At 37.8% G+C, this 19,828-nt stretch overlaps 1 protein-coding gene and 1 long non-coding RNA gene across 3 annotated transcripts in view; one reads left to right on the top strand and one right to left on the bottom strand.

Annotated features, from left to right (window-relative positions):
* The window catches only part of LOC125454224 (uncharacterized), a 109,669-nt gene extending 102,888 nt beyond the window's left edge, over window positions 1-6,781 (top strand). Inside the window, exons 4-5 of the long non-coding RNA XR_009445945.1 lie at window positions 5,827-6,088; window positions 6,415-6,781. This is a non-coding gene — a long non-coding RNA (uncharacterized LOC125454224). The remainder of the gene's footprint in view (window positions 1-5,826; window positions 6,089-6,414) is intronic.
* metap1d (methionyl aminopeptidase type 1D (mitochondrial)) overlaps window positions 1-19,828 on the bottom strand; it is a 151,428-nt gene that overhangs the window by 91,519 nt on the left and 40,081 nt on the right. The window contains exon 2 of one of the 2 annotated variants that reach the window (XM_048534771.2): window positions 4,830-4,896. The exons of the other annotated variant lie outside the window; for it this stretch is intronic. Within the exon in view, the coding sequence (XP_048390728.1) occupies window positions 4,830-4,878 (49 nt within the window). The 5' untranslated portion in view covers window positions 4,879-4,896. The remainder of the gene's footprint in view (window positions 1-4,829; window positions 4,897-19,828) is intronic. 2 annotated transcript variants of the gene reach the window in all.

The raw sequence follows: 19,828 nt of genomic DNA on the forward strand, positions 1-19,828 counted from the left end.
ATTCCCTTACCAATTGAAAATCTGTCTGTCTATCTCAGCCTTGAATATTCTTAATGATCCAACCTTGACAGTCACCTTCAGTAAAGAATTCCACAGATTCACTACCTCTTCAGAGAGGTAATCCCTCAACTCTGTCCTAAATAACTGACCCCTTATTCTGTGATTATGCATTCTGGGCCTAGACTTTCACACATGGGGAGATAACCTTTTCATATCTACTGGTAAGTCCCCTAAGAATCTTGTAAGTTTCAATAGGTCACCACTGGAATTCACTGCCTGAAAAGATGGTAGAAGCAGGAATTAAGACAACAATGATTATTTAGATGAACACTTGAAATATCAATGCACACAAGGATGCGCAGAAACTGCTGGGAATGAGATTACAGCAGCGCTCTCGGAGTGGCACAGGCACAATGGGATGAGGGGCAAGTTTCTGTTGTGTAATACACTGTGACTACATGACTTGGAGCAACTCTAGTGCAGCTACAGTTATATCCAGTGTGTTTTCTTAAATAAAATGATGCTACTTTCAGTTCCAGGAAGAATGTCTCGCCATTGTCTTTGCTTGTGTACATTTTTATCAATAATCACTTGGAACAGACAAAGTGACCACTGTGATATAGATGTGCGATTTATATACATTAATAACGTTCGTTTTTTAAACAGGTGAATTTCAGTCTAATGGTGGATGTGTGTTGGTCTACTACTTTTGTGATGAGTTTTAAAAATTAATTATGTCAGTCTTTTCAGAACCATGATCTAGAATGTTAATGGAAGTTTGTCTTTATTATGGGAGTTTGCTACTAGACAAATAAAACACTAAGCCATTAGATTAGCAGAAGCTAAGATGAGCAAATGTTTTTAAAAATTTAGCTCAAAATCTTTTGAGCAGTTTGAAGAAGACCTGACTGAATGTGATGCAATTATGGTTTCTCTTTGCAAAGAATGTTGTTCAGAACAGTTAAGGAAATAAATTAGGCTGGTGAAACAGTTAACTTTTGAAATTTCCAAGAGCATTTTTCAGTTGTGTGAGGATTCAAGAAATAGGTTTTGTAGTCTCAGGACAAAACTGAGAAGAAATAGTTCAGACAAACATTCAAATTTGATACAGAAGAAACTTCTGTGGATTTTTATTAAATGTTAACTGATAATGTTGGGGAGTAGACATGATTTTGTTTTGCCTTGTGTTTTGAAATCCTCCAAACTTTCAAGCTATTTAAATAGCTTTTTTAATGTAATAAACTCTAACTTACTGTTAAAACCAAATCTGTAGCATTATATGCTCTGATTCAGGAAAAGACCACCACATTACTTTTTTGAAAGACTGATCTATCAAGCTAGATTTTATCTAGAATCTGACTTGTTCAGTCGTAGCATCAGCTGCGATCATAACACTGTGGAGTTCCACGCACAAGTTACTTCAAAGCATTTTCCTCAGGCCACTACTATCTCCTCCATAGCGTCTTGCAAAGAATGTTACTCCAATTAGAGTGATATCATCTGGGCACGGCATTTTGGCAACAGATATGCATATCGTTGGCACGTCTTCGAGGGCTGCACACCCCACGAAAAACCAGAGAATGCTATTACAGAGTGTGAAATCTCCCCGATGCAACAAGCAGCAGCAGCTCAACATGCTTTAGAAACTATCAACGCTCAGAGACATTGAATCTAAGGGACAAGCACCTTATTAAAAATCAAGTGAACCGACCAACAAGATGCAACTCTCCAAATGTTGAAAGTAGTAGTGATAAAAGGATGGCCCCAAAACATCAATACCACTCCTTTGGTCACAAGCACTTTGAAGATACAGAGTTGAACTGAACACATAAATAGAAAGCGGGACATAACACCAGTGTTTCACCGGAGGCTCACTCATGATGTTACCTAGAATGGTGACGAAATGTCTGAAAACGAACCTTCCAGCTCAGCAAGCAAACTTACATTCAGAACCTCAACCTGAGCTACAAATCTTCTCAAAACTCGCTAAGGCAAGAAATGTACTCTCCTGGCCAAACATGAGCAATGAAATCAAGGACTGCAGCAGCCAGTACATTGCTCATAATAAATAAAAAGTGTGATGAAGGTTCATGCTAGGCTATTAGTATTGTTTGGAAAACTAGGTTCTAAAGCGCAAGAACCATGCAAAGCTTTAAGGCTGTTTTGTTCATCTGTGTTGTGCTCATTAGAGATGGATGGATAGCATTTTAGATACATTTTGGAATTTTGAGAGTGTCTAAGGGATGTTTGAAGTTGTGCTTAAATTATTCTAAATGGGATCTTTAACACACTTGAAGGTGAGTAGTTCAGTGTGAGGGTAAATCAGAAAGGACAAAAAAAACTGCTACTGCCTATTGAGTCTGGTATCACAGAAAGTTAGGCCATCCGGAAGGTCAGGCAACATGTGCAGGTTCAATCAGAGCAAAAAGATGTTGTGAGCCCAGCAATCTCTTGAACAGTCAGGACCGGGGACAAAGTCCTAAGTAGATTGAAAGAAAACTCCAGAAGGAGAAAATTGCTAGAAGCTCAAGGTATAGAAAAGGCATACGTTTTTCTAAAAGTGTTTAGAATTCAGTCAGAAGAAACTTCTAGATACCAAATACAGTTATGTCATTTTAACAAAGAATGTTAAAATGGAGATGGAGTGATCTTTCAATGAGGTTTGAGTATCTGTAAGGTTGTTGTTGATAATGGTAATAGGATTGATTCTTTATTTCCTACACTTTACTTAAAAACTTCTTCAAATGTTTCTTACACAGTTGATTTTTTTCCTTTTGTGTGCAATAAATTTTTATATGGCTTGCATAAAAATACATTGTCAGCTTCATGTGAATATGTTCAGTGACTGACAATGGTAAACGAATCACAAAAATAAAACTAACAGTCTTTCAAGTTAGCTTATAGTCTGGTACTTGACTTGTCTAGTAACACCATCAGCTAGGATCACAACACAAGTTTAGCAAGCTAGGGAGCAACTGACGACCACTGACAGTCCAGACAGACCACAGCTGAAGAATGGTTGAGAACCCTTCCCTCTTGTGGGAAATGATGATCTTGTCAGTGGAGACTATTATTCTGACTACTCGGAGGTAAACCAGCTGACTTCAAAGGCTACCAATGAAATTGCAGAATTCCTGAAAATACACTTCATCTCAGCATTCCCAACATTATGTCAAATGACAATGGCCCTTGGTACATGAAATCAAGCAAATTTAGCACAGATACATACAAAGCAACCTTCAAGTAGAGAAACACACTTACCAATGGCATGGAAAGCAGCCTAGTTCAAAGACTTTTTTAATTCGTTTGTGGGATTTGGGCATTGCTGGTTGGGCAGCATTTATTGCCTAAGCCCTAGTTGCCCCAGAGAAGGTGGTGGTGAGCTGCCTATGAACTGATATCTCACCACACCAAACTATATTACGAACACGAAAAAAACTACTCCAACCAGAAGTCACAACCGGCATGAGTGACAATACCAAGTAGAAACTGCAGTACAAACACATGTAAATCTATGGAATGTATTTTTATTTGCAGATACATTCTATTTTGTCCTAAAAACACACAATTTATAGAGGGTCAGTTCAATGTGGTGTTTAATTAATTCCTACTTTAAAAATAAAACCTGTCTGACTCCAAACCAAAACACAAACAGATTCTAAACAGGGCCTCTCACCTATTATGTATTGTCTGGCCTAAAATGTCATCTCTTCTTTACGCTGATAAAATTTTTAGTTCTCTCAGGGCAGTGACTTGAAAGGAACTTGGTGATTTATATATACATATTAATTAATTAAAACCTTTAACCTGATTAAAGATTTAACAGCATGTTAGGTTTGTTTAATGCATTCTCATCAGTGGTGTGACCCTTTGATCTTTTATTCACAAATTCTGTGTCTGATACCACTTCACTAACACCCGAAGAAAGAACGAAGCTCAAAAAGCTTGTGTTTTCAAATAAACTTGTTGGATGATACCCAGGTGTTGTGTGGTTTCTGACCTTGTCTTGATCTTACATAACGGACATAAATAAACAGATAAATCGTCACAATCACAAGCATGTATACACAGCTGGACAATTTGTTCTTCAATAGCAGGTGGTCTGTCAGGAAGATGTGAGCTCATCATCTGCACAGACCACATCTCAATCATCAGTCCCAGAGGTCCAGGGACCCCATCAAAAATAAACTTAACATTAGATACCATGGCAAATGACACTGTGCCAATGCTCTTCCTGGCTTGCTGTGGTAATGCGACCTCTACCATGAAATAATGACTGGGGACTGCCATCCCGCAGCCAGTTTCAATAATGACTCAGTACAGGCAACATGGCACTGCGTTCAATATCTAACAGACACTTTGGTAATGATCATGGAGGGGCATAAAGAAATGAGCCCATGTTATAGCCATCCTAAAGAAATGAGTGAAATTGAAGAAATTAGCAGTAACATGGCATGACTGATGTTAAAAACATGGACAGGTTAAGATGGCTAACAAGCAGCCTGATTTGCTTCAGAGTGTTATTTATGGCTTTAGTCAGATCCTTCTTGTTGCTCTATGCAAAAAACCTACCATACCATGGTAGGTAAACAGGAGAATATCTACAAAAGGGACTGGGGTTTGGAGTGAACTGAAGAGGATCAATTAGGAACAGAGATGGGAAGATTGATGGAGAAAATATCAGGCTTGGAAATTGCAAAGATGGTCTCAATTTCAGGGACAAAAAAAATCCTTAAATTCCTCATGCTCAGCTCTATAAATGAGAGGGGAGAGCATAAGTTTGACAATTTTTTCAACGTTAGGGTAAATGAACTAGGAGTTGGTCTTACCTGTAAAATAATCCTGGAACATTGGGATGTTAGAAGATCCATGGGACATTTGAATCCATGGAAGCTGCTATGTGAATAAAAGTTTACCTTATGTGAATAAGAGATGTAGCTTACATCGAGTAAGAGATTTTGCTGATTTTTGCTAGCCAGTAAAACCAGATCTGGTCATTATAATCAACTGCAGATTAACTATTTTGAAGGGATTATGCAATATCAATTATCATGAAGTTATTTCATGCATCAGTTAAATAAGCTTTTGTCCCTCAACAATTTCTTGAACACAATGTGTAAATTTGTAAAATTTCCCATCAGATTTGACATCAATATTCCTTCAACAACACATTCGAAGATCTACAAGTGTAGGGTTAGATTTTAAAAAAAGCATCACGATTGAGATAAAAATGTGTATGCGAACAAAACGTTTCATTTTCTGTGCAAATAAAAATGTGATTTTTCCTTCCTGGTGTTGCTGCTTTCTCACATGCTCATGATGTGTGAACCCCATTGAGCTTTACGTTGTAGAATTAATCTCTGTGCTCCATTTGCTAGAGTTAAGAATTATTATTCTAAAACAATCAAATGCACCAAATACCCAAAGATGAGAGTATGAATAGATAGAGGTGTGAACACAGATGCAGCAAACAGCACAGGACAAGCATTGACTACTAGGCAGGAGGATAGAAATATTGGCTTCCCATTCTTGTGGCATGATCTTTTGGTCTCATGCTTGCCAGTGTCATCTTTCCTTAACATTAGCACCAGACCTGGGTATGGCCAATCTTTTCTGGTTTACCTACTTTGGACATTAAATCACTTGTGCGTATAATTTTATCTCTGGATAATACAGATAAAATGGGAGATACATGATTATGCACGCTAACCTACTCTCTGTGTTGTTATTTTCATCATTTGACTTAAACTGAAATGAAATTTGGGATAGATGAATAAGAAATGACTAATCTGATATCACCTATTTTCTTTTACATGATCATAAAAGCTCAAGATTAATTGTCAACACAGTACCCACCTTGTGTGCCTTTGGTCATGTCTGGGCTACCCTCTGTGCCATTGGGAAACTACCTGTAGCTCTTTTTGAAATATTCAACACACTTTTATCCAGTCAGAGTTTACTCAGCCGACTAGTGCTTCAGAAAATAACAAGTCAATTTCCAACAGCAAACAACAGCCCATGAGCCCTGGGATGCTCAAACAGAAGAAGGAAAAGGAAGAAGCGAAGACTGGAGAAATATTATTGGAAGGTAAGGGTAAAGAATGGATGGAGTAAGAAAGGAAATGCTGATGAGAAGACAAAGAGTAGTTTGAAGGAGAAAAGAGAATACAGGCAAAGAGAAGGGATCAGAAATAAATGTGAACAGCAAATAGAGAACTCAGACAATAAAAACCGAAGGAACTGCGGATGCTGTCAATCAGGAACAAAAACAGAATTTGCTGGAAAAGCTCAGCAGGTCTGACAGCATCCGAGAAGAAAAAAATCAGAGTTAAAGTTTCAGATACGGTGCCCCTTAGTTCTGAGGAAAGGTCACCGGGCACGAAATGTTAACGTTGTGTTTTTTTTTCTTCACAGATGCTGCCAGAAGAACTGAGAGAATACAGTGATAAGTAATCATAAACAGAAACAAGGATTAATCTAATTGCTCTGATGAAGGGTCTAGGCCCGAAACGTCAGCTTTTGTGCTCCTGAGATGCTGCTTGGCCTGCTGTGTTCATCCAGCTCCACACTTTGTTATCTTAATTTATTTGCGGCTGGTAGGCACAATGGAAATTCAACATTTTTCTAAAAAGCAAATGTGGCACCTGAGGAATTCTGTGTTACATGCAAGATTTTTAGCCAATTTATTTCCAATTAACTGGGCAGATCCAAACTCTCTGCACTAAAATTGCACCTCCTCCAATTGAGTATTTTCACTCCAAATTGCTCCCTGTCCTTTTTCCAGTCCTAACCTATACTATTATGGCTTAGATGGAAGGAGTGTACTGTCACTCTAGTCAGACTACTCCATAATGGTCAATCATATGCTTTCTCTGTATTAGACTTAGAATAAAAATGTGTCTAACAAGTTTCTTCGACAAATACAACATTTTTGATTTATTATAAAACAAAATCCATTCAATGAAGAAACAGAATTGGTTAACAGAAAATTTTCTATATGAAAATAAATGTTTACCCCTTCAAATAACTCAAACCACAGAGACAAAAACACATACGCACACACTTTAGGTAAAGTAGTTTAAGAAACGCATGATGTTAACACAGTGTCTGCATCACCTTGTTCAGGCATAAGGCATAACGTTCATCAAGAAGCTTCATTAATATGCTAAGTCCATAATCTCAATTCTCATATTTGCATACCATATTCAGGCGTATTTTAGCCTTTTTATGCATTTCTTAGTAAAATGGTAAAATATAAAGCAAAATTCAAAAGTATAGGATAATGGCTGTGAATAAGTTACTCTTTTAGGTAAGTACTTATTTAGTAAATATACATAGCAGTGTCCACAAGGCCTATTTTACTAAAATTAGTGCGCGTGACTAAAATAGAATCACCATTGCACACCTTGTAATCTTTTGCTGGACAACAACAGGTAAAGTAAGGGGAACAAAAACTTAAAATAAATTAAAATACCTTGACCACGTAGTTAGTATATTGATATCCACCGTATGGACGTTAAAAACGGGCAACACTAACTTTTTCTGAATGGAATAAGTTCTGAAGGCAGACCGAACTGCGTGCCTCAACAAGTGACAACTCATCTCTAGCATTTCCAGAAAATGTGGCTTTCTGGTACCTTCTTTCATATTTTGAAGGAAAGATCAATTGTACATTTTCATTGTCCACACTCTTCCAATGCTCCACCAAATCTTAAGAAAATATACTCTTCTATACGAAATGACTTCACACCTTTTAAAATAGTTTAATATTAAAATGCTTCAGATTTTTGTCACAATAAAACACAGTACTTGTATAGCAGCACATTAATTCAGTCCATCAACCTCTGAACCATTTATTCTGTACCACTGATTCCAGTGATTGAATCTGTTATATGAAATACACAAAATGGCCACATTTTAAACAGTGGTGACATAAGACAATGTGCTGCTCTCTCAAAAACCATAATTCTTAAATTAGAGAGAGGATATGATTAACAAATGCAAGACATGGTGGCCAAAGAACAAACGAAAGAAGCCTTGATTTTAAAATGTAACCTGGTTACAAAATTTTGCTATTTGAAAATGGGAAAACCAATTAGAAATCAGACAAAATCGACCGGAACAATGAACAACAACAAATGAGAAACATTTAAAACATACACGTTGTCAAGGATTTGTCTTGCAACAGTACAATTTAAAATGAAATAATCATCAGTGAATAAAAGGAACACACTTGAGGGTTTATTTGCCCATTTACCATGCTTTTGAATCATAACAATTGACATAGTTGTAAATATATTCCAATTTCTGCTCAGATGCTGTTCAGCCTTTTCATACCTCAGTTACAGAACCTATAGTTGAACAACTTTTCCTTATTTATATTGAAAACTTTACTTAGCTGCTCAACAAGTATTCGAATATTGTAAATGCATCATGGGACAATATTGCAAAAAAAATCGGCCCTTATATTCAATTTTATGCAGCCATTTATCCCATTTTTCAAGCAAACGGGAATTTTGATCTGATAGATAACACCACCACAAAATTTACTTTGGAGAAAAATAACATGTTAAATAATGAATAAGTTCTTTGTCACTTTCCTCCCTAAAGAAAGGAAATTAAACAACTTAGTTTTGGGGAAACAAGTGATGAAATCACATATCCATCCCATGGGAGTTTGGAAACAATGTGGGAAAATTCTGGAAACTGCCTACACACTTCCTTTCTAGGGAAGAAAAATCTTAATATTTCTGTGAATGTTCTGAAACCACATCTACACAGCCCATTTGATACATCAACATCATCAATCATCAACGACAGCTGGTCATATACCACAATGCCTTTCAGTGAGCCTCAAAATGGAAAATTTAACATCTGGATGTAACAATTTACTGTTTGCAGTACATTTTCTCTAACATATCTTTCCTTTAACTTTAAAACATGCAGTTTGAATGCAGACACTCGATTTATCTTATTGCCCCAAGATTCAGTTGTTCAAAGTATGTTTTCATGAAAAATTTAATTTCCCCAACCAATGAATAATGGAGTCACTGAATAATTATAACTTACATTGCCTGAGGGCTGAAGCAAAAACAGGTTTGTCCAAGTGGAAAGCCAAAGAGTTCTTGAAAATGTAACAAAAGCAAATGCACATTACTGATAAACTGAGTGCAAAAGGCTACAGATTTCAGAGGCAAATGACCAAAATGAAGTTTTTAAGAGGCGTTTTTCATTTCATTAAGTTATGATAAAATAAATATCAGGTTTTCTATAATCCAACAGAGGAGTTAACAATTTATCCATACAGTTAACCACAAAAGTTTACATGTTGTACGCTTCAACTGGATGGTTCGGCATGTGTATTCAGGGTTAGGACTGGAGGCTACCTTAAACAACAGTGCATTGACACTGCAGTGTCTGCATACCCGTGCTGGTCACGCCATCATCAGCTTTCCTTTCCAGGGGTTAACTGCTCCAGCAGCCAAATAAAATACAGAGACAAGCATGTAATTATGTAGACAGTCAAAGGGCATGCTCCATTTTGAAACCTATTTGCATGGTAAAATTTGCCCAATTTAGTATACCGGAAACGAGCAAGGAAAGGGTCTCATGTTCAATAACCTACAATCCAGATGCTTTGCACACTTTCTTTTGTGAAAGAAATACATTCACATGAGACCACTCAGATGCAGTCTTATACGATGATAAAAGGCAAATTATCATTTTCAAGGAGATAGGGAAGTCAAATTAAAATGATCATTCCAATCGGAAAAAAATAGTTGACTATGGTTGATGCACTTCTGCCAAATTCTTCTACATGCTATTTTTAAGCAAGCATTAGCAGGTTAATGCCAGCATAGATGGAATGTAATATAAACCTATTAGCCATTTGTAAGTGAAGTTTGAGGACTATAATTTCTAAACAATATGTCAAATGCATTGCTGCATTTGTAGTTAATTATTTAAACTTTAATTACTGAATTTTCTTTGTTAGTTTTAAAAAGGGATTACATCTATTATATTAAAAGGCACAAATGCTGTCAATCTCAAGGTAGGAATATACCTGCAACTAACTCAAGCATAATAGTTACTCAACCCTTCTTTAAAAATGGGACCAAACTGTACCAGAGGTGATTTATTGCTATCCATGCAATTCAAAGTTGACCTTACTTTGTTTTCTTTCTTTGCATTTGTCAGTTTTCACTTACATTTAGTTTCAGACAGTAGCAAACTGCAGATGGCACGAAGATTGGCGGAGTAGCAGATAGTGAAGGGGACAGTCAGAGATTACAGCAGAATATAGATAGATTGGAGAGTTGGGCAGATAAATGGCAGATGGAGTTCAATCTGGGCAAATGCGAGGTGATGCATTTTGGAAGGTCTAATTCAACAGCAAACTATACAGTAACTCGAAAAGTCCTGGGGAAAATTGATGTACAGAGAGATCTGGGTGTTCAGGTCCATTGTTCCCTGAAGGTGGCAACGCAGATCAACAGAGTGGTCAAGAAGGCAAATGGCATGCTTTCCTTCATCGGACGGGGTATTGAGTACAAGAGTTGGCAGATCATGTTACAGTTGTATAAGACTTTGGTTCGGCCACATTTAGAGTACTGCATACGGTTCTGGTCGTCACATTACCAAAAGGATGTGGTTGCTTTGGAGAGGGTGCAGAGCAGGTTGTTGCCTGGTATAGAGGGTGCTGGCTATGAAGTAAGGTCGAGTAGATTTGGATTATTTTCATTAGAAAGACGAAGATTGAGAGGGGACCTGATTGAGGCCTACAAAATCATGAGGGGTATAGACAAGGTGGATAGCAAGAAGCTTTTGCTCCAGAGTGGGAGACTCAATTACTAGGGGTCATGAGTTCAAAGTAAGAGGAGGAAGATTTATGGGAGATATGCATGGAAAGTTCTTTACGCAAAGGGTGGTGGGTGCCTGGAACGTGTTGCCAGCAGAGGTGGTAGACGCAGACATGATAGTGTCTTTTAAGATGTATCTGGACAGGTACATGGATGGGCAGGGAGTAAAGGGATACAGATCCATAGAAAATAGATGACAGGTTTAGACAGAGGATCTCGAAAGGCGCAGGCTTGGAGGGCCGAAGGGCCTGTTCCTGTGTTGTATTTCCTTTGATCTTTGTACAAACCTTCAGTAGTTTCTTTTCTTGCCCCAACATCATTCCTTTTGGTCTCATAAGACTTTATCTTTTGTCATTCAATATTTTCTGTCTTCCCCCATGACAGATTTTCCTCTCTCCATGTCCTATCCACCACTGCTCAAAATCTATTACATCTCTGACAATTCTCAGTTCTGAGAAAGGTTATTAACCTGAAACATTAATTCTGCTTCTCTCTCCACGGCAGCTTCCTGACCTGCTATGGTTACCCTGCATTTTATGTTTTTACTTCAGTTCCCTGGCTTTTATTTTAGAAATTTTACTTTATTTTAGAATTCCTATTTTGATTAAGGCATCGGGCCGGATTCTGTCAATTGTGTAATGACTCACTGATATTTCATAGTATGAGATTCAAGGGTGTAAGAAATAAAGCTTATTGGATAGATTTTTCAAACAGCCAGCACAGGCAAGGGAGGCTAAAAGGCTTCCTTCTATCAACTGTGATTTTATAACCATAAGTGAAGCTGTTTCATCGATCATCATAAAAACTCATGAACATTCAGCTCTGATTTAATCAATCTTACTGAATGTATGTTCACCCAGACTTACATAGAAGTTATGGCATACTTGGGCAATACAGGCCAACATGGCCATGTAGTTATTTATCCACTGGTCCTCATTAAAATTTTGGTTAAAATTCAGTCAACTCTATTTCACAGGATGCAGGAGTGCATTACAGATTGTAAAAAGCCAAGACAGTCCCAAAATACAGGAAGGATGATTGCCTCAGGGAGTACCACTGCAATAATAACAACATTCAAACACAAGCAGTTGGGTCATGGCAATCATTACCCTCCTTGTAGCCTTAGCAGAAAGATGGCTCAGTGCCATTTCATTCTCATGTAAAGGATATTTAATAAATGGGTAAGAGAGCAATTTTAATCTGTAGAAGAAAAATAATGCAGAGTAATACAGGAAAAGTACCCTTGTTAGTGAGAATGAACAATCCTCAATAGTGCACAGTTCACAAGGGTCTCTTCATAAACTTCCACAAAAATAAAGTAATCGCACTACAAAATATTTTCATAATATTGTTCAACATTTATTGCAAATATCAACTGCAATCAGAAGCTGCAGGTTTCCGTTAATAGATATTTTTGTATATCACCCATCATTTCCTCTGTTATTCAATTATGAGAGTCAGGTTCATTTGACTAAAGCACAGTCAAATATTCAGACCAATTTATTTTACAATTAAAACACAAATGTAAATTTTATAACGTGTAACATTCTAACTTGACTTGTCTCTGGATTTAACGAACCGTCTTTTGTGATTATCAACATAGATGAAATTAGACAGAGTCGTAGGGAAAGAAAATCAAGAAATTCGGAAATAAAGATGACAAATTGAAGAAATATTTTATCCTTCTTATAAAAATTGCTGTTTGCAAATTTTCATTTGTATGCATTTTTGTTCATTAAGGGAATCTATTACTTTAGATCTTAAGATCCCTTCTGAACTATTCTACAAAGGTGGATTAGAGGCACCTCTGTCCCAAAACAGTTCCATTCCTTTGAACCAATGTAACAGGGAAAGCACAGCCACCTAAACCAGAAAAAACCACTACCAGCTGAACACTACACTGGCCAATAACATTTGTACAACTCTAATTGCCACTATATTATGTATACGTACACACCCAAGCTTTTAGATGACATTGCAAACAATATAAGTCAAGACATAATCCTCATTTATACAAGATATTGCAAGTATTGTCAAAAGTTATTCCACTGGAAGAAGGTAGTGTTATTTATTTAAATACAAATTTCATTCCTGAATACATTTCATTCCAGAAAATAGTATTTTGGCACAGAGAATTTGAGTAATTTGAGATATGACATTTAGATCTCGGGTCCACAAGAGAAGCAAGTTACTTTTTAATTCATGGGATGTGGGCATCAATGGCGAGGCCAGCAATTACTGTCCATTACTAACGCCTTTGAGGTGGTGATGAAATGTCTTCTTGAACAGTCATAGGTGCAAGCACTCTCCAATGCTGTTAAGAAAGCAATTCCTGAATTTTGCTCAGCAAAGGAGTGTCAATAAAGTTCCAAATCAGGATGGCATATGATTTGGAAATGAACTTGCAGGTGGTGGTGTTCCAATGCATCTTTGCTCTTGTTCATCTGGGGGATAAAGGTCGTGTGTTTGGAAGGTGCTGGGTCAGTTGCTTCAATGTGTCTGTATATGATACTACGCTGCCTATGACAAGATGGCTGACCAGGAAACACTGCCACTCTTACCACAGCAATCAGGTACCTTGGAAAGGCTTAGAGGCTGATAATCAATCTGTATCACCACACTCAGAATGCATTTCCTTGGTTAAAACCTGATATGCGATTTGAATGCAGAGCTTCTGGCCCAGATTAAGGGGTCATACCAATCTGTTACAAGACAGAGACTGTTGAAATAAAGATACTACTTCCACAGCAAATACATTATGGTTCTCTGCTATTATTTTAAAAACTATAATTGTACAAAAAGGACTTCAAAATTTTAAACATTAAACTAGTATTTTTCTGGTGTAGTTGTATCACTCAAAAATAGAAGAGTCTACCAGCTAACAAATTAATCAAATAATTCAAAACTATAAGTTTGTAAAACTAATACAGTAGCTAAATTTGGATAAATTCAAAATTCAGTGTACTTCAAAGGGTGGATGGATTCAAGCAAGAGTGTAAAGAACCAAATGTGATTGTTGAGTGACTGTCATGATTTGTTTCTTTCCATATTGTTTTATAGGGATCTTAAGTTGTGGCTTTAGGCAGGACTTCACTCCTCAGCAACATGGGGTCCGATCTTAAAAAGCTGCTAGACAGTTAGATTAGCAACTCTCCATTATTAGTGACCCCAGTGGGTGTGGTGGCCACTGTAGATACTGTAGGCAGTTACGCTAAGTTGAGACAAGTCTGGAAGTAAGTCTGAAGGTCTTACTGGGGCCAGAGTAGGCTGGTTATGCAATGGGGAGAGTGGGAGAATTAGCTGCAGAAGCACTGGGGAGGCCCTGAACTGGGGCCTGGGAGATATCTCATTTTTTCTACCACCAACCCATGCAATGAAAGATGCCAGCTTGGATGCTTGGCATAGACCTCTGCCATCGCTGGTTAAATCCCATCAGTTGCAGGAAGAGGTTCTTAAATGGTCACTAATTTATCACCTAAGGGCTTGAAATGGTCAATGGATGGGTGATCCAGCCAACTGTTCTCCAGTACCAGTAAAATTACACTGGGCATGTTGGGGAAGTGTGTGTTGCAAGACAGTGGTCACAGTACCCATGACCTTTTGCAGTCCACACCATCTGCCTTCAGTGGAGACAGTGTCACTCTGATAGTGTCACTGGACTAGTAATCCAGAGGGACAACATAATACTCTGGGGACTCAGGTGGAATTTAAATTCAACTAATAGCTAGGGTCAGTAATGGTTACTGTGAAACTTGTCAACCGTTGTGAAACATCTATCAGGTTCAATAAAATAATTTAGGGAAGGAAATCTGCCCTCCTTACCTGGTCAAGATTCATGGCAATCTGATTGACTCTTAACCATCATCCGAAAAGCAAGCACTCAGTTCATGGCCAATTAGAGATCAGCCATAAATGCTGTTCTTGCTAGCAATGTCCACGTCTCAGGAAAACATAAATAAAAGCTGGGGACAACAGAATCCGTCCTGCAGAATAATTCTTACAGCATGGACAGGGGCTATATGGCCTCTTCCAAAGAGCAATCCATTCAGTATCATTCCCCCAACCCGCAAGTTTATTTCCTCTGGATGACAATTTATTTCAGGTAACATTGATTGTCTCCACTCCTATCAACCTTGTAAGCAGTGAATTACAAAGCAGTGCTTTGTAAAGAATGGCTCTCCCTCACAAACCATCACCTCCATCATCTCTTACCCAAAATCTTTAATACTTGCCATGATAATCCTCCCAATTAGCTAATGGGAACAGGTTTCTTTCTCCACTTTATTTGAACCTGTCACAATTTTGCAAACCTCTATGAAATTTCTACTCAATCTCTTTGGCTTGAAAGAAATAAACACAGCTTTTCCAGCACAAAATCACTGCTAATTTGTTTTTCATCCCTGGAACCATGTTAGTGAATCTAATCTGCACCCTTTCCTAAAGTGTGTGACCACAGTATTCCAGTGTGCCTAACCAGAACTTTAGAATGATTCAATTTAACTTGCCTGTTTTTGTGCCAAATAATTTATGAAATATTTATTTTATTTATTATACTTATAACTACCTTCAAAGATTTGTGCACTTGCAGCCCCAGGTGCCTCTGAAATACTAAAACAAAAAACACTGCAAAACTCAGCAGATCAGGTAGTATCCGTGGAACAAAGTACAATTAATGTTACACGTTGATGACCATTCATCAGAACTAAAGACAGAAATATATGTTTTTAAGATACTGGAAAGGGAGAGGGTCAGGAAAAATAAAAGGCAGGCTCTGTGATAGTGTGGAAGGCAGGGAAGATTAAATAACACAATACTTCATGCTACAGAAGCTAAAGAGAGTGGTATTGAATATAGTAAAGAAAGAAAGATTATGTCCAAATGAGACATGAATGGCTACATATAAATCATCTGCACAGTAAGAAATAAAGAAAAAAACCACAAGACAAAACCAACTCAACAAAAACTTTAAAAAAAAACAAGACGAGGGAAAAGCATTTCTTCTTATTCATTTGTAGGATCTAGATGTCACTGGCTGAATAATTACACATCTCTAAGTGCCCTTGAGAAGGTGGTGGTGAGCTGCCTTTGTGAATGACTGCTAACGAAATGGGAACGTACACCCAAATCACTGTTAAGAAAGGGATACCAGGATTTTGACCTATGGATAGAGAAGGGATGATAGTATAGTTACAAGTCAGGATGGTGTGGGAGTTGCAAGAGGAAACTGCAGGTAGTGGTGCAGCCATGTACTGTTCCACAATGCAGGACAGGTTAGGCAGTTGAAAGATTCTGTCCAAGGAGCCCTGATGAGTTGCTGCAGTGCATCCTGAAGATAGTACAGGCTGCTGCTAATGCATCATGGGTGGAGGAAGTGAAGTTGAAGGTAGTAGATGTGGTGCCAGTCAAGCTGTTGACATTGCTCTGGATGGAAAATCTAGAGTTTGTTGTTGGAGATGAGCTCATCCAGGCAAATGAAGAGCACTCCATCACACACATGACCTGTGGCTTGCAGATGGTGGATAGGTTCTGGGAAGTCAGAGGTTGAGTACTCACTGCAGAATTCCTAGCTTCTGACCTGCTCTTGCACTCACTTCATTTCTGTCTAGTTCACATTCTGGTCAATAGTATCAATAAGATATTGGATAGTGGGGGAGTTAGCAATGGGCATGCTGTTGAATGTCTAGGGCAAATCATTATGTTCTCTCCTGTTGGAGATGAGCACTGTTTAACACTTGTGTGATACAAATGTTGCTGGTCACTTATCACCCCACATCGGAATGTTGTCCAAATCTTGCTGAACACAGACTGCTTCAGAAACTGAGGATTCACAAATGGTACTAAACATTGTTCAATTATCATTAAACATCTCCACTTCTGACTCTGAAAGGTCATTGATGAAGCAGCTGAAGGTGTTTGGGCCCAAGCTAAGCTGAAGAATTCCTGCCGAGATTTCCCAGAACTGAAATGGCTGATTTCCAACCATAACCATTTTCCTTTGTGCTAGTGTCATTACAACCAGTAAAGGCTTTTTCCCTTGATTTCTACCAAGTCATTTTGCTCAAATTTCTTGATGCTGTACTTGATCAAACTACTGCCCTAATGTCAACAACATTCAAATTTAACTCATCCCTCAACTTTGCTTACATTTGGATCAAAAGTCTAATAAGATCATGTGTTAAGTGGCCCTGCAGAACCCAAACTGGGTAAATACTGTTTGGAAGTGTTAGCAAGTTCTCTAAGTATTTTCTTAACAATCTGTTCAGAGTTGTTATCATAGATCTCTGAAGCAGGTGGGACTTGAACTCAGGTTCAAAACATTATCACTGTGCTGTAAGAGCCCTAACAACACCTTCCATCATTTTGCTAATAATTTAGAGTAAACTTTCGGAGCACTAATTGGTGGATTAGATTTATCTTTTTTTATGGGCAAGACATAACTGGACAATTTTTCCCTTTGCCAGTTATCGTATCTATACTGGAAGAGCTTAGCTGGGGGAACAACTAATCTTGGCCCATAAGTCTTCCTTATATTGTTTGATCGTTGTCTCGGAATAACCTTGTCATTATCCAGTGCCTTAAATCATTTCTTGATATCACAAGGCGTGAATCAAATTGGCTAAAAACTGGCACTTGTGATGCCTGGGACCCCAGGATGAGGAAGGGATGGATCATCCAGTCAGTAATTCTATCTGAAGATTGTTGTTAAACTCTATGTTGAATCCAGAATGCTGCTAAGTACAAAGCCAAAAGAATATTCCATTGCACTCCTGACTTGTGGCTTGGAGATGGTGGATAGGTTTTGGGGAGTCAGAGCCAAGTTACTTGCTGCAGAATTCCTTGTTTCTGGCCTGCTCTTGTAAAAAAATTCCTGAAGTTTGCCCTGTGCTTTGCTAGAAGATATGGAAAGGAAGATCAGTAAGGACCAAGAATTAAAATGATAAAGAATCAGAAACTTGAGATCATACTTGTGAACTGAACAGTGTTGTTCTGCAATGCAGTCACTCCAGTCAGCCTTTTGTCTCATCAGTATTGTGCACAATGAATATAGATGATAACCTGAAGGAAAATCCAGGTAAATCAGTTTCAGGTTGAAGGAGGGTTTGCAGCCTCGGTGAAAAGAGAAGAAATGAAAGGTCAGAAGTCTTCATAAAGAAAAAACAGGTGCAAGGGGCAGAGATGTTTCTGATTTTGCTCATTCTCGAACTGTGCCTCCCCTACCTCCTTTACCAAAATACATCACCTCACCTTTATCTGTATGAGATTCCATTTATCACTTGTAAAATATATTATTAAATTACAACTATGTAAATAGTTAAAGATTTTATTTTCACAAGCAATCTCTGTTACTTTAAGTAATTCCTGTTAATTAACACTTAATTACTGTCCCCTATAATTATATTTTGATCAAGTCAGTTTGTCAAGCTTTACTATTACAATTATACATAATTCATTCGCCTATCTCTTATTAGATTCATCTAGTTTGCACTTCAAGATAAGTAACATGGTTGCTTCTTTACTTAATCCCTCTATGTTGGTTGTATTTCAAAAAGTGTAACAAATAGTAATAAATACTTGAAACCATGTCCATTATCCTTGCTTCATCCTTGTTTCCTGTAAAATCTAGCTTTTCAAATCTGGTCCTTCCTTTACCATAACCCTGAACCCAACGGGCCCACTGTTGGCAGCTGCCTAATTCTTGCCAATACAATAAATTTGATTTTTAATATTGTAAGCAGGTCAAGTTCAACCCAGTGTGGTAAAAATGGAGATAGGAGGGGAATCTTTTAGAGTAACCTTCCCAGCAGCGAGAAATCCTGTATTAAAATAAATATTCATTCACTGTAAATCAACAGCCCTGCTAATGAATTGTATATTACATAGTATAAAACACCTTACAATGAACGATGCCATCAAATACAAAAGGCAATATAACATCAAAATGAAAATAAATAATGGTTGTGGTTTCAGCTATTTATTAGTACAACTATATTATTAAACCTCTATAGTGAAGCATAACCAAAACAGAGGATGAAGTAAATAAGCAACCACATTGCTTACCTTGAAGTACAAACAAGATGAACCCAACTAGAGGGAGGCAAATTACTTACTTGTGAAGATTTGCAGCAACCTTCTGCAGTACTTAATAAGCAGAAGCCACATAGTTTTATCAAGTAAAATAATGTAACACTAAATATGATCAAAAGAAGAAATAATGTTTTTTGTGAAGCATAACATATGGGGTCAGTGTGGTGTTGTTGAGCAATTAGCATGCTGACATTCACGGTTACTTAGTGGAAATGGATGCTGAACTGACCCTGTGCTGCTCAGATCCCATTCCTAGCCTCACTGAACAAAACCAAACAAACAAAATCTGTGCTTTCCCAGTGGGGCAGGGTGGGGGCTGGGAATTTCAGAGACTCAAGTTACGTTGGTTGGCTTTTAGCACCTCCTAGTGAGCCACTGCAGAGGCATTAAAAGTGTCTTGGGAGTAGGCCGTATCCTCAGCATCTGATGCAAGACATCAAACAAGGTGGATGGAAAATGGTTTATGGGGACAAATGGCACCCTTTCAAGTAACTGTTTCTTATTAATTTCTGTATATTTAATTTACACTCTTACCTGTCTCCATGTGATTCATTTACTTTCTCATCTTTGTACAATGCTACTCACTACATTCTTGATTTGTATCCTTTTGTCTGTTCTTTTTTAGTTTCTTATTCCACCTATATACATTTGATACATGGCTTTCTTGTGAGAAAGACATTTTTTTCTTGAACTGGCGAAAATAACGAGGTGAGGGGCAAGATGTGCTCAGTCAGATTGATGGTTTAGTTAGAGGACCAGATTTAAATAAAAGCTGTCCTGAAGGTTTTACGTGTAGTAAGTTGGTGTTTTGTCCCTGGTTCGAACAGGATTCTGATTTTTCAGTCTGGCTAATGTAGGCTAAGGCACTTCAATCCTAAGTAGAG

The sequence above is a fragment of the Stegostoma tigrinum genome, chromosome 7, assembly GCF_030684315.1.
Source record: "Stegostoma tigrinum isolate sSteTig4 chromosome 7, sSteTig4.hap1, whole genome shotgun sequence".
NCBI classification, from domain to species: domain Eukaryota; kingdom Metazoa; phylum Chordata; class Chondrichthyes; order Orectolobiformes; family Stegostomatidae; genus Stegostoma; species Stegostoma tigrinum.